General features: G+C 44.1%; 1 protein-coding gene across 2 annotated transcripts in view; it reads left to right on the top strand.

Annotated features, from left to right (window-relative positions):
• Positions 1-2,739: 2,739 nt before the first annotated feature.
• ANKRD52 (ankyrin repeat domain 52) overlaps positions 2,740-14,678 on the top strand; it is a 64,451-nt gene continuing 52,512 nt past the window's right edge. For both annotated transcript variants that reach the window (XM_083728829.1, XM_083728830.1), the window contains exons 1-3: positions 2,740-3,287; positions 4,256-4,992; positions 11,185-11,268. In XM_083728829.1, the coding sequence (XP_083584955.1) occupies positions 4,966-4,992; positions 11,185-11,268 (111 nt within the window). In that variant the 5' untranslated portion in view covers positions 2,740-3,287; positions 4,256-4,965. The remainder of the gene's footprint in view (positions 3,288-4,255; positions 4,993-11,184; positions 11,269-14,678) is intronic.

Here is a 14,678-nt window from a genome sequence, read left to right as displayed (position 1 = left end):
CTGTAATTGCATGCTTATGCCAGATTAAATTGACGCTATTATAAGTCATTATTTCTCTACTCTCTGGATAGTTATGAAACTAACTTTCACAAGTTATGCACACAGCCTGAACCAACACAGGATATCAATCTGGATGTTTATTTAACAGTGCAAATCCTATGGCTCTAATCTTACACGCCAATGTTTCCCAAACTCTCCTGCCCCCATACACCAGTTCAAATTTGCTGAGGGTCTTGGAGGACTACTTAATAATTATTCTGCCTTGTGTAGCAATTGTAACATACCATGCTAGATGCTATGATTTTTATTGTATTTTTACAGAAATGCTGCAGTCCCCCTGAATGAAGATTAAAGGTGGTCCACACCACAGACCACCTTTTGGGAACCCCTGTTCCAATCATCTTCCTAGAAGCAATGCATGCAACACCTTTTTATTGGGGAATGAATATTGTGGGCACTGAGAAACATGGACGCTGTTTCTTTAAACAGCACATACGCAGGTAATTCATAACTTACAGACATTTAACTTGTGTGCATTCAGCTTTATGCACTTGGCGAAATTTAAAAAAATAATATAAAAATGGGTGGGTATCCTGGGAAAAAAGACTTTGGCAATACCACCTGTCATGGCCCCCAACGTGTTTTGACTATATGCAATTTTGGCTGTACGTGTTATCCCCTGGAACGTAACCCCCAGTGTAAATAGAGAGTTGCCTGTACCTTTCATGAGTTTTGCACATGTAGCTTTTATTAATCAGTTAACATACCCTCCAACATTTCTCTGATGAAAATAGGGATGTCCTATTCCATACTACTACTACTACTACTACTACTACTACTACTAATCATATTATTTATACCCCGCCCATCTAACAGCATCGCCCAAGTCACTCTGGGTGGCTTCCAACATATATAAAAACATAATAAACATTAAAAAGCTTCCCTATACAGGGCTGCCTTCAGACGTTTTCTAAAGGTTGTATAATTATTTGTCACCTTGGCTTGGGGGTCGCATAACCCCATACCCTCCAACTAATGCCAGTATACTAGAAGAAGCAAAGATCAGCAATGTCGAAGCAATGATTCTTCAACATCAACTTTGTTGGACTGGTTATGTTGTTCGGATACCTGATTACTGTCTTTCAAAGCAACTACTCTATTCCAAATTTAAAAACGGAAAGCGTAATGTTGGTGGTCAACAAAAGTGGTTTAAAGACAAGGCAATTTTTTTAAAATGTAGTGTAAGCAACAACAATTGGGACACTGGCCTGCGAGCGCTCCCACTGGAGAACAGCCTTTACCAAAGGTTTCATGGGTTTTGAAGACACTTGAACTCAGGACAAAAGGGAGAAACATGCTAAGAGGAAGACACATTTGACAAACCCTCACCATGATCAATTCCCACCTAGAAACCTATGTGTCCACTGTGGAAGGATGTGTGGATCCAGACTTGGCCTCCAAAGTCACTTACGTACTCACTGTTAAAACCGTGTTCATGGAAGGCTATTTTCCTCAGCTACAAGTGATCGCTAAAGAAGAAGGAGACCCTTCAACATTTCTCCACTGAAAAAAAAGAACGTCCCAAGGACGTTCTAGGATCAAATCTGTAAATCCAGAAAATAGGGACACTTGGAGGGTCTGCAATATTTTTAGGCCTGCCACCTTAAAGCCTGCCACCTTAAAGCACTCTCACCTGCTTCTAGGGGCAGAGGGGTCTTCGGCCCCTCCAATAAAATATTTGAGGGGGTCACCCCCTCAAAAAAAATTGATACTGTTACAGGAAAAATCCGAGGGCTCCCTTGGACAAAACAAAGACACCAACCAGGATAACTTGGAGCAAAACAGCAGCCTGTAGGCTTGGCCTTTATTGAACTGTTGCAACAGGGTATTCCCCTCACTTGCAGGAGAGAGGAAAGACCCACAAGAATAGTGTGCAAGGTCTTATAAAAACTTTTGAAATTCCCCTCCTCTAGATCAAGCCCACCCCCAGAAACATCATGCATACATTACAGAAAGGAGGGGTTGAGGGAGGAGTTGGTGGTAACCTGAGTGTCTTGTCACCTGGCTGGTTCCTCCCTTCCCCCCTCCCCATGAGTCACTTCCAGGAGACAAAGGGGAGTTTGCAGTTTCCTGCCCCCAGAGGGAAGATCTGATCATTGTCCTTTGTTTCAGTCCATGCTGAATCCACTCCCATATGCAAGTTCTTTGTGATCTTGATTGTCTTCTGTCTGGGATCATCAGGGTTGGCATGGGCAGGGCTCCTGTGGATGTGCTGAGACGGTGAAGGGATTATGGCTGACCAGGACTAAGCCACCCCCCTTTGTTAGTTCTTGGAGTAAAATAAAAATGGAACAGTGCAAATCCGATGTATGGTTGATTTTCTATGAATTTATAACAGAAATGTGGCGTATGTAGTGTGTGAGTGTGTGTCTGAGTAAAGTTTATACAAACAGAATGATTGGGGTGGGGGGGTTCCTGCTACAATGGACATTGCCATTCAAATGCTGAGCATGTAATGCATCATGTGATCAAATGCAGGGCTGGGTTTACCTGGCTCCCCCCAATATTTTGTTCAAGTTGGCACCCTTGCTCACCTAGGAAAAAGTAAGCCTACTTGAACTGAAGCTAGGGCTTCTTCCGGGTCAAACCCTCTGGCTGCGTCTGTTTGCTAATAATAATAATGTTATTATTTCTACCCCACCCATCTGGCTGGGTTTGCCCAGCCACTCTGGATGGCTTACAGGATATATAAAAGCATAATGAAACATCAAGCATTAGAAACTTCCCAATAGAGGGCTGCCTTGAGATCTCTTCTAAAAGTTGTGTACAGTATTTATCTCTTTTGACATCTGAAGGGAGCATGTTCCACAGGGAGGGCTCCACTACTGAGAAGGCCCTAGCGCCAACTCTGAGCCTTGGGGGATCACTCTGATAGTGGCTTGCATACGCTCGCCATCTTCACATTAATCAATACAGAGCGAACGCCACCACAGTTCCAAATCAGAATGGCTAAATCGAATTGGAGACCCTCCCTCGGTGTTGCCTTTCCTGTGCATCAAGCAGGGTGGAATCTGCACACATATTAAAAAAAACACTGTGAAAATGCTTTTTTACTTTAAAAAAAGTTTTGAAAAAAAAAAATACATCGAATCTTGCATAGCTTGCTTTCACCACCTAGTGCCGCATTTTGTATATTGCACTTCACAAAACGTTTAAATTTTTTTAATTTGCAGCCCAGTCCCTTAGGTCTCACAACATAATGGGCGATGAAATTTAGAAGGGAGGAGGTATAATTTGCTGTTGAAATGGAATACGCAGGATGAAACAGTGAAATCAGCTATGATTAAGTGGGCACAAGACATTGGTCATAACATTATGTTTGCTGACTGGGAACAGTTGTGGACCACCGGTATGAAATTTACGGCATGTAATGCCTTAAGAGAAAACATTATGAAAATGATTTACAGGTGGTACATGACCCCAGTCAAGATTGCAAAAATTTACCATTTGCCTGATAATAAATGTTGGAAATGTAAAGAAAATGAAGGTACCTTTTTTCACCTTTGGTGGACGTGCCCTAAGATTAAGGCGTTCTGGGAAATGATATATAATGAATTGAAAAAGGTATTTAAATATACCTTTCTGAAGAAACCAGAGGCCTTTCTCTTGGGTATTGTCGGCCAAACGGTGTCAAAGAAGGATAGAACATTTTTAATGTATGCTACAACAGCAGCAAGAATACTCATCGCAAAGTATTGGAAGACACAAGATCTACCCACCTTGGAAGAATGGCAGATGAAGGTGATAGACTATATGGGACTGGCAGAAATGACGGGCAGAATCTGAGACCAGGGAAGAGAGACGGCGGAAGAAGATTGGAAGAAATTTAAGGACTATCTTAAGAAATACTGCAAAATTAATGAGTGTTAGAATGGCGTTGGCTTAGAAATTGTGTGGTTTCCAGCTGAATTGGATAAGTAACAAGAAAAGAAGGGTTAAAAATTTAAATGAAATTAAGGGGAAGGATTTGCTGAATTAACGTAATAGAAATTGGAATACAGAGAGGGGAGGTATGGGGAAGTCGGGAAAGTAAGGTATAAGAAAAAAAGGGAATGAAATTATACCTGTTCTTTTTTGTTTTGTTTTTCTTTGTCTGTGTTTTATTATTGTTTTATTTTGCTTTTATATAATTATTGGAAAACTTAATAAAATTCTTTAAAAAAGAAAAAGAAAAAAGAAATTTAGAAGGGAGGAGCCCCTAAGAAACACCAAATCACAGTACTTTTATGTGTAGGGAAAGAAAACAAAAAGCGATGGGGCCTAGGATGTTTCAGTAGGCATCTGGGGACAGGAATAATAATTAATAATAAAAATAATTTATTTATTACCAGCCCATATGGCTGAGTGTGGATATGGCATGGCTAGTGCCACGTGCTTGGGTGTTACTCTGAGGCGCCAGAGGTGCCCTGCATCCCCGAATTAAGTGAAGCAACAAAAAAAAATATTTGCGGGAAAAGGAAACCAGAATAAATTTAAAGCCGTTGGAACCGCCTGAGGTAAAAATAATAAGCCGCCTCCAGCCTCTCAGGATGCTGCGTGAGCGCCTCAGGCCTGGGCCATTTCTCCCCTCAGGAGACAAGGCCAGGAACAAGAGTTCCTCAGCCCTCGCTCGGGATGCGCAGGGCGGGCTGCTGGTCTCGCCGCCCCCTGGGACAGGGCGGGCCTCGGCGGCTGGGCCTCCCCGGCAGGGGTCGCTGCTTCGGCGCAGGCCTACATCCTCCTCCTCTCCTCCTCCTCCTCTCGCTGCCTTCCTCCCTCCGGTGGGCGGGCTCAGTTTGCTCTCGCCGCCCGCCCCACCACCAGCAGCCGGAGGGCGCCGCGGCAGCCGAAGCGCGATCGATGCCGGGAGCTCGGAGGAGGCGGCGGCGCTGCTGAGCGAAGCGCGGGGGGCGGCCCCGCCCGGAGATGGGGATTCTCAGCATCACGGACCAGGTACCGGGGTGGGGGGGGGGGTGCGCGTGTGTGTGTGTGAGAGAGAAAAGGAGCTTTCGCCGCCCTCCTTCCCTCCCTCACCATCCTGCACAACAAACATCGGCACCAGACCCGGCCTCGGCTCCCGCCTTCCCGCGCTCGGCCGCGCCGGCTACGCAAGCTCGGGGATGCGCGGCCTAGTGTGGAGCCGCCCACCCTCGCGCGCCGGGAGCGGCCCTGGGGTCTCGTCTGAGGGAACCCCGGCCTCAAGACTGGAGAACGAGGGGAGGCAGGAGAAAAGGAGCCGAGCGGGCGGAGCTGGGCCCGAGCCAGATGCTGCCGCCGCCGACATCCCGAGAAGGCCGTCGGCGCCCGGGCTCCGCGCAGAAGCCTCGTTTCTTTCCCGCCTAAGGCGAAGGAGCTGCTTGTTTTCCAGGCTCTCGGCTCTCTTCCTTGTCTTCTAGAAAATCCCTTCGCTTTCCCCTCCATCTCTGTCTAGTTAACTATCTATCTAATCCTCGGAACCAGCTTTTTGACTCGCATTTGCACCTGCGAATTCACCCCCCCCCATACACACGTTTCTCCTCTCCCCATTGCTAACACTTTGTGCTGGCTTCTACCTCTCTCTCTTTTTCCTGCTTTCTGAGATTCAAACACCTCCCTCCCCAACCTAAACGATATTTTCCCTCTGTTGCCACAGGACCTTTTGTGTATTTTTAGAAGTGGCAACAGAAAGGTGAATTTCACACACACACACACACACACACACATCATAGTATTGGGGCGAAAGAAGAACTTGCACCTGGCAGGACTTCTCTTTCTGTGCAAGTTCTAAAAGGTGCAGGAGCCCAGGTATAGTCAGATTTTTCTAGCAAGCCTTTTCTAATGCCCCTATTCATTTATACAGACCAGTGTATCTGCCCATGGTTCAAGCCTCCTGTTACTTCTTAAACATCTCTCCATTTCAGAGCCTTGGAAGTTGGACCACTGGTCCAAGGCAAATGACAATTCCTTCTGGCCAAAGTCAGCCTTGCTGCTCAGCTGCGTTGTGGCACAGATGGGCAAGAAATTTTTCATGGACTTTGTTTCTGTCCACATGCATATAAACACAGTTGCAAAAGGTGATTTGCCCCTTTCTACCACCCTCTCCCTTTTTGCACCTTGTAAATCTCAAATCCTTCTAGTGCTATTGTGCTTTTGGCCTTTGTGTTGGTTTCTTGCATAGCCTGTGCATTTTCTCCATTCTTGTTACTTGCATGAGGTTAATCTTGCTTATCTCTTCCATAAAATGATCTCTTTCCATTAGGGTTGCCCTATGTTTCCCAGTAGATTGGCATCTGATCCTCAGTCTGTGAATATAGCAGGAAGCATATGTTGAATTTCTCTTACACCCGTTGCTTCTTAGAAGATGGTAAACTTGATGACAGTTGTCCATTCGATATTCTGTTACAGGATATAATGAAACCCCAAGGGTTCTGCATTAAGTATTCCTGTAACAGGGGCTTCCCTTACTTAATGTAGAAAATAATTACTATGTGCATGAGTAAACTTAGGGATAGTAACCAAAACTATCTTACTCATTTTTCTGTTTCTCCAGACATCCCAGAAACATTTATTCTTAAGTGTGCAATGTTTACTTGGCCAATGCAGATTCACTGCAGTGCCTGAGATCACATCCAAAACACATATTTAAAGCACTCTTATGGCTCCCCACAAATAATCCTGGGAACTGTACATAAAGGGTACCTAGTTAGGAGGCTCTTCACAGAGCTGCACTTCCCAGCACCCTTAAAAAAACCACAGTTTCCAGTGTTGTTTGGGGGGTGGGGAGCCATGACTGTTACAGTGGTGCAAGCATGCTTTAAATGTTTAGTCAAGATGTGATTTGAGTTCTAAATTCCCATCTGATCAATCTGCTAGTGGTAGTAATCATCATCATCATCATCATTATTATTATTGGTGAAATGCCTTTCAGGAATTTGGGTAGTATGAGTGGAGGGCCTTCCCTGCTATCCATCTGTTGCTATTGGGCAAAGAAGGAGCAGAGCTGGTTCTCCATTACTGTCTCTGGGCTTCACTTGCCTGAATGATAGACAATGCCTCCCCCCCCCCCCCCGGCCTGTCTTGTATTGTACTTGTCAGGGACTTACGTCTATGTGCAAACAGATGCACTGCCTCCTCCATTTCTTGGAGTTGGAAGCCAGAATCTGGCATATATGATAATTGCTTCCAAAGCATATTCAGTCGCAAAGTGCATGGCAATAATTCTCATTTATCTTCATGCCAATCCTATGAGGTAAATCATTTATATTTAGGCCTGCAAAATTCCAAGTTTCCGATAGCTTGAGCTAGAAATTTTATGTTAGTTAGTTTTACCTCTGGACCCATTCTGGCTGGCACTAAAAATCTGAAACAGGTTCTTGGAAATTTCTAAAAAAAAAAAATCCAGCCCCATTAATATTCCCATTATGTTGATAGATAGGTGTCATTAGGTTTTCCAGGTCCAGCACTTCAACCACACAAATGTAACTTGGATTTTTGAAGCTAAAGCATTCACCTTATTGGGTGTGTCATTCCAGCTGCTCAAGGAGGTGCCCAACTCTAAATTGTGGAGGCATGATGATCATCTAGGAATTGTTCTTCTCCCTAAAGGAGGGATACAGAGTCCCCTGCATTCCATCTGGATGACTCATCCCTCCCCCTTTATGCCTTCCTCCTTTTGCTGCTATATCAAAGCACTCTGGTGGAGGGAAGTAAACCTGGGGTTAGCTGGACAAAAAACACTGCATCTGGAAAGATTTGCAGAGGCTGGAGTTTTTCTTTTGGAAGACGAGATGAGCAGATGGGACTGGCAACCACTCTGCCTTTCTACTAGGCTGCACTGTGTGTAGGAGGGCCATGGGGGCATTTGGTACAGCTCTACTATATTTTCCCTCTTCTCATGGGATTGCTGTTTAGAGCTGTGCCAAGTAGATAAGGGGCCCATCTTGCTTGTGTACTTTGATTGCATGCCTATTCGGTGTATGCCTTGCAAACCAGAGCTATAAATGATAAATAATTGAGTCTTACAAGCCTTGCATGTTAAGCATTGTGTGTGCACAAGGAAAGGCTTGGTAGAGTTATGCAGTCAAAATGAATTTACATTCTGATCAGTGTACATAGAAATATGCAGGATGTGTGTGTGTGGACTGGGTAGTATTGAAAGGTATAGCTGCTGACAGTATAGCTGAATAGGCATTGTGCCCTTAGATCCGTGTGCTTTATTTCCCCCAAACAATTGTGCAATATCTTTAGGTCAAACTCCAGGACATCTTCGTAAGTTTTAAAGGTTTAGGTTGCAATCCTAACCATGTGCATTCAGAAGTAAGTCCTGTTGAATTCAGTGGGGTGACTCCTGGGTAAGTGTGGTTGGGATCAGAGCCTTAAATGCCCAGAAGGAAGTACAAATTGCAGAGAACTCAGAGGAGGTCTCCTGTGTTGTTGCATTGAAGCTTGGAACAGGCAGAAGTGCCAACATTCAGCATGACGTAAGACCTCTATTTCCTTTCTTTCGAGTCCTCTGGAATGAAGAGAAATGTTGGAAGCGGGGGAGGTTCTTGCATTTTACACTGAGCTTTGGAGCATGCAGAAGCACCAAGAGTTGTGCTGATTCTGCCTGCTGTAGAGCTTTGCATACCACAGGAATCTGGGATAGGAGAAAATGTCAGTGGCAACCCAGAATAGTCACTTGTCTACTGAGCTGAGCCAAAATTTGTGGATCCTTGCCTTTGGAACGACAGCTAGCCAGAAGATTCAGCATAATTTTCTCTTTATTACCTATCATCAGTAAAAGGCAAGCTCAGAAGTATTTGCATGCGCCGAACCCATGAATTTAGGTAAATGTTTTTCTTCATTGACTTGGTGAATTGTAGTTACACTGTCAGTAGTCTAGAGAATTCTGGTGCATCCGCCCTGACTTGTTAAATTAAGCATTTGCTTTATGGGTATTTAGATTAATTGGCTCATTATTTATATAGCGATTTCTGTCTCACATTTCTAGTGTCCATGCACCACTCAGTGTTTCCTACAACAATTTAAAGCAATATAACATACAACAAACATTCAATGAAAAATGTACGATAGAAATAAAGTCGCAGAATAAAATGTGAAGGAAGATATGACAGGCATAGGTTTAAACATAGGTTTAAATAAAACAGCAGCACCTTGAAGGCAAAAGCCTGTTGGAATACAAATGTCTTCCCCAGCTGGTGAAAAAAGCCAGAGGGGGGCATCCATAAGTTAATGCGTTTTATAGTGTTGGTGTAGCCACTGAGAAGGCCCTATTGCTTGTCACCATCAATTATGCTTTCACCTTAGATGCTTCCACCCTGCTTCTGATCTTAGGAAGCAGGTAGGTTGCTATGGGAGGAGGTGATCTCTCAGGAATCCTGGACCATAGCCATTTAAGGCTTTAAAGATAATCGCCAACACGTATTGTTTCTGTTCTAGGGTAATTGACTTAACACAATTTGAAACCTTTGAAAAATGGTGTGTTGTGCTATTTAGCTGAATTGTCAATCCAACCTATTTAGAGAGATGGCTTTTTATACCTTGTTCAGATTTTTGTGGCATGCTATATTTGTTTATCTCTAGAATAAGAGAATCTCAGAATTGTAGAGTTGGGAGGGACCCCTGAGGGTCATCAAGTCCAATCCCCAGCAATGTAGGAATCTCAACTAAAGCTTTCACAGCAGATGACCGTCCAACCTCTGTTTTATTGAAATCAGCATACACTACATTCACAGCATTCCCCTGATCCACCAAGTTTGTAACTTTTATTAAAAAAAGAAATGAGATTCCTCTGGCTGCAGAAATTAGTGGCCAGATTGCTCACCGATCCTCGCCTGACTGCACTGGCTGCCGATTAGTTTCTGGGCTCAATTCAAAGTGCTGCCTTTGTCCTATGACTCAGGACCACAATACCTCAAGAAATGCCTTTCCTCACATGAACCTACCTGAACCCTAAGATCATCATTTGAGACCGATCTTCATGTGCCCCCCTGCATGAAAGAAGGCAGCAACATGAAAACAGGCCTTTTCTGCTGTGGCTCCCCATTTGTGGAATGCTCTCCCCAGGGTGGTTCGACTGGTGCCTTCAACCAGGTCTTTGGCTAATTAACATCTTATACCTCTTTTAAATGTGTTTGGGGGGGGGGGAGGTTTATTGGTTTGTTGGTTTTGTTCTTATCAAGTGTTTAATGTTTTTGTCTTGCATTTGTGTACCACCCTGAGATCTACGGATGAAGGACGGTACACAAATTTGAGAAATATAAATAAATAAATAAAATATGGGGACAACATTTACCTGTCTCCAGTCTGCAGGGACCTCACTTGTTCTCCAAGAATTCTCACAGATTATAGACAGAGGCAAAGTAGCTAAGTGTTCCCTTACCACCTCTTTTTGTACCATGGTCTTCAGCTACCTTCTTGCATCGTTTATTCTGTTATCACCAGGTTGGCCACTGCTTTCCTTTTGGGTGAAGACAGGCACCAGGCAATTCCGCCTTATGTCTGTCAGAATACCAATTCTCCGTCTTCTTCACACAAATGACCTATTACTTGCTTCAAACACAGCTGAAGAAACCTTTAAAAATTATTTTTCACCACTCTTGCAAGCCTCTGGCCCAAAATCTGTGTCTGGGGTGAGGGCATGGCAGCCAGCTTGCCCTGTTGTAGTTTTGCACATTCTCAGGTAGGAAAACAAACATGGTACAGGTGTTGCAAGTCACTGCAGCAGTTCTGTCACCATCCACATGTCTTGGTCCTATGTATACCATGAGATAGCACTCCAGGCCTCTCCTTCAAAATACCCTCAGAAGTCCTGGTTATGAGCTCCCAGAGGCTGCTTTTCAAGGCCTCATTTTTCACAAAGGGGCTCACAATATAACAAGGGAATACAAGTTCCGGGGGCAAGCATTTTGCACATGTTCAATTGGCACATGACCGTTTGGTGCATGTGCCGTTTTCGGCCCCAGAATGGGGTGGGGTGGGCATATGCACACTCTACTGATGCACGTAATGACCCAGGGTGCAACCTCTGCGCAAATGGGGAGTTGCCTGTATATAAAAATAACAAAGATCCAGATGGGAAAAAATTAAATAATAAGCTAGCACATAGCTATTCCCTTTCTCATCCTGCTTATTTTACAGTTGCTCTTTTCTCCTCCTCTATAGCCTCCTCTGGTCCAAGCCATCTTTAATCGTGATATAGAGGAAGTACGGTCATTGCTGAGCCAGAAGGAGAATATCAATGTACTGGTAAGTTTTGGAGAACCAGTTTTTTCTTGTAATACTGAACCTGCTTCTTTCAACTTTGCATGAAGTTTACATTTTCCTATTGGCTAAGCTCCCCTCACCACCACCACACACATTGTGGGTAGAGCAGGGGAGTATGAAGTGATCCATGTACTACGTGTCCCTTTTAGAATTTGTGTTTAAGAACTAGATGTGCTAAAGCAGAGGTTGGAAGCATCTTTGGGCCCATGGACACATTTGCAAACCAGCAAAGCTGCTGTGGATACCATACACACACAAAACAATACAATATGTGTGTGCACAATGCAGTCACACACATGCAATCACTCTCCCCTTCTGCTAGCACTTAGGCTTTAAAAACCACTGCTGGTTTATTTCAAGCCTAATTGTAATTTTATGTTGTGAACTGCCCTGATGTGGATAAAGGGCAAGATATAAATTTTATAAATAATAATAAAATATTTTCAGCAGGTTGAGGGGCAGAGTAGTGCAGGTGCAATGTTGGCAAACCATCTACTAAAGTTTCCCAGCTTAGCAAGCTTAAATGCTTGTTTTAACTATGTGATGTTTTGCCATTATGGTGCAGTGACTAGATATTGGTCTTTGACAGACATGGGTTTGGAATCCAGCTTAGTCACACTCTTGGTGGGTTTATTGCCTAGTTTTCATCTCTGGACCTCAGTTTCCCATTTGTAAAATGGGAATGTCGGTGAGCACAGGGTTGTTGCAGTGACAGATACAGACTGTGAAGTACTGTGCAGACGCCGAATTGGTATACAGGGCTGAAAGGCCCACACATCACCAGTAAATGTTGACTTTGTTGGGAATCGGCTGTACCAGATGTATTAGTCTAGCTGTACAGAGCGGTGGGTGGCACTGGGATCAGCTGTTCTCTTTGGCACCAAGTGTGTTCTGGATTAGTCTTGTGGCCTCTGAGTGAGAACAGCCTGTGTTACAGTGGTGTTCATCTTGTTCTTGTCTAGCCCACGAAACAGTAATTGGCTCTTCATTTCATCTTAGCTCATTCAGCTGAGGTGCATTTAATATAGGCCCATTATAAGCCGATTTTGTGTGAGAAGGTGAAACTCCTAGTGTTTGAAGCAAACCAGGAGGTGTGACAATTAAATGCATCTTAGGCTGCCTCCCAGAACATATCAGTAGTAGCCCAGACTCAGGAATGTGAGAAATCCAGAGTCTTGGGTATTTGAGCACATGAGCAGCAAGTTTGATGAACTGGTAAAAAATACTCATCAAAGCAGATTATACATATTTGGGCCATATTTCCAGTAGGATAATAAGATGGTTTAAGCAATTATCTGTTCTGGACGCCCAAGTTTCAGAGTGTTCTAGCAATTGGATTTAAGGAGCATCCCTTAGGAAAACCTGCTTAAAAATCCTGCTGCTGCAAGGCGCCAAACCAAACTTCCTCCTAACTGTGAGCGATTCTACAACACAGTATTAGAGGAGGACTTGGTGCATTGACACATGTTGATAGCCAAGGGCTGCTGGTTGCTCGGGAATGCAGAGGCATTTCTCCCTCTTTAGTCCATGCTTGGCACAAGTGGAAGAAACAAACCAGGAAGCTGCAAGTAAGCTTGACTTTTTGCAATATCTGAACTTGGGATCGTGGTTTGTATTTTCCTAACAAGCCAGGATTGTCAGCCAGCCATAAAATGAGGTCGTCCCCCCCCCCCCCCCGCTCGTTAGGTAAAAAACAAGCCACAGTACAAGATTCAAACGTCATGGAAAACCAAGCTTAATTATGGCTTCCTGGTTTGTTTCTGCCACTCGTGCCAGAGAGGAGTAAAGGAGGAGTATTTGGATAAAATGCTGCAACTCAGTGTTCATTCCAATAAGTCAGGATAGCCAGCAGCCCTGGTTTATTGTAACATGTAAACCTTCATGTTTCCTACAACTAAGAAAAGGCTGATGCGGCTGCATGATTGCCTTTTATTTAGGGGCAAAGATGTCAGTAGATGACTTGGGGGGGTGTGGAGGGGGGAGATTTAAATGAAAAGTGGTGCTTTATGGGGTTAAACTAGCGACATGGAATCTACAAAATGAAAATGAGAATATTGTTTACCATGTTAATGGTAACAACCTATTATTAGGCAGATCCCTGATGGGCAGGATATAGTCTGCTGCTTCTTGAAATGGGTGACAAACAAACTCTCCCAATAGTTCACATGAACTAGTTCAATCCTCACCCCCCGCCCTTCCAGATCACAGTGTGCCACATAGATAGCAGATACACTGCCAGTAAAGAACATAATTTCAGGTGAGCAAACGAGTGCGCTGAGCTAAATGAATCCTTGTTGCACTTTGAGTAAGATGATACCTTTTATTGGACTTGGCTCTCAGGCTGAAAATGAAACCACACTGTTGAGCTTTACAGTACTGTACTCATCTCCATTGTCTCTTGAGACGGACAGATGCCAGCAGCACATTTACCATCGTGACTAGTAGCCATTGATAGCATTATCCTCTGTGAATTTGTCTAACCCATCCAAGTTGGGGGACTATCAGTATATCCTAAGAGAGTGAATTCAATGTATACACTGTGCAAAGTACTTCCATTTGTCTTCAGAATGCGGCAGCTAGACTGGTGACTGGGAGCGGCCGCGGAGACCACATAACACTGGTCTTGAAAGACCTACACTGGCTCCCAGTACGTTTCTGAGCGCAGTTCAAAGTTTTGGTGCTGACCTTTAAAGCCCTAAACTGCCTCAGTCCAGTATACCTGAAGGAGAATCTCTACCCCCTTCTGGTGGTTCCCTTGCTGCGAGAAGCCAAGTTACAGGGAACCAGGCAGAGGGCCTTCTCGGTAGTGGCACCCGCCCTGTGGAACGCCCTCTCACCAGATGTCAAAGAGAGAAACTACCAGACTTTTAGAAGACATCTGAAGGCAGCCCTCTTTAGGGAAGCTTTTAATGTTTAATAGACTATTGCATTTTAATGTTCTGTTGGAAGCCACCCAGAATGGCTGGGGAAACCCAGCCAGATGGGCGGGGTATAAATAATAATAATAATAATAATTTATTGGGCAATCTCTGGTTCTAACATTTTCAGAGAAGGAAACATTCTGGGTGGTATTCAGTGCTAGTCTTACTCAGAGTAGACCCCTTGAAGTTATGAGCACAAGTAACTTAACTTCAGAACTGTGACTTCACTGAACACAACCCTCTCTCTGCATATTATTCATTATTTTGGAAACCTCTGTTGTGCCTCCCCTGTTGCTTACTTTTTTCAAAATGTGATCCTGGCCTGATCCCAAAACTTCCTGTATCTGATGGAGACGGCTAAGCTTGATGTCGCTGGAGCATGTTACAATATAATATGCCAGTTATATTTTGAGTCTGGTGTGTCTCATCTCCAGGAAGGGGTCTTATCTGTTAGTTGTTACACTTGTGCCA

This window comes from Podarcis gaigeae, assembly GCF_964106915.1.
Source record: "Podarcis gaigeae genome assembly, chromosome: 2".
NCBI lineage: Eukaryota > Metazoa > Chordata > Lepidosauria > Squamata > Lacertidae > Podarcis > Podarcis gaigeae.
This window is presented reverse-complemented; position numbering and strand designations above follow the sequence as displayed.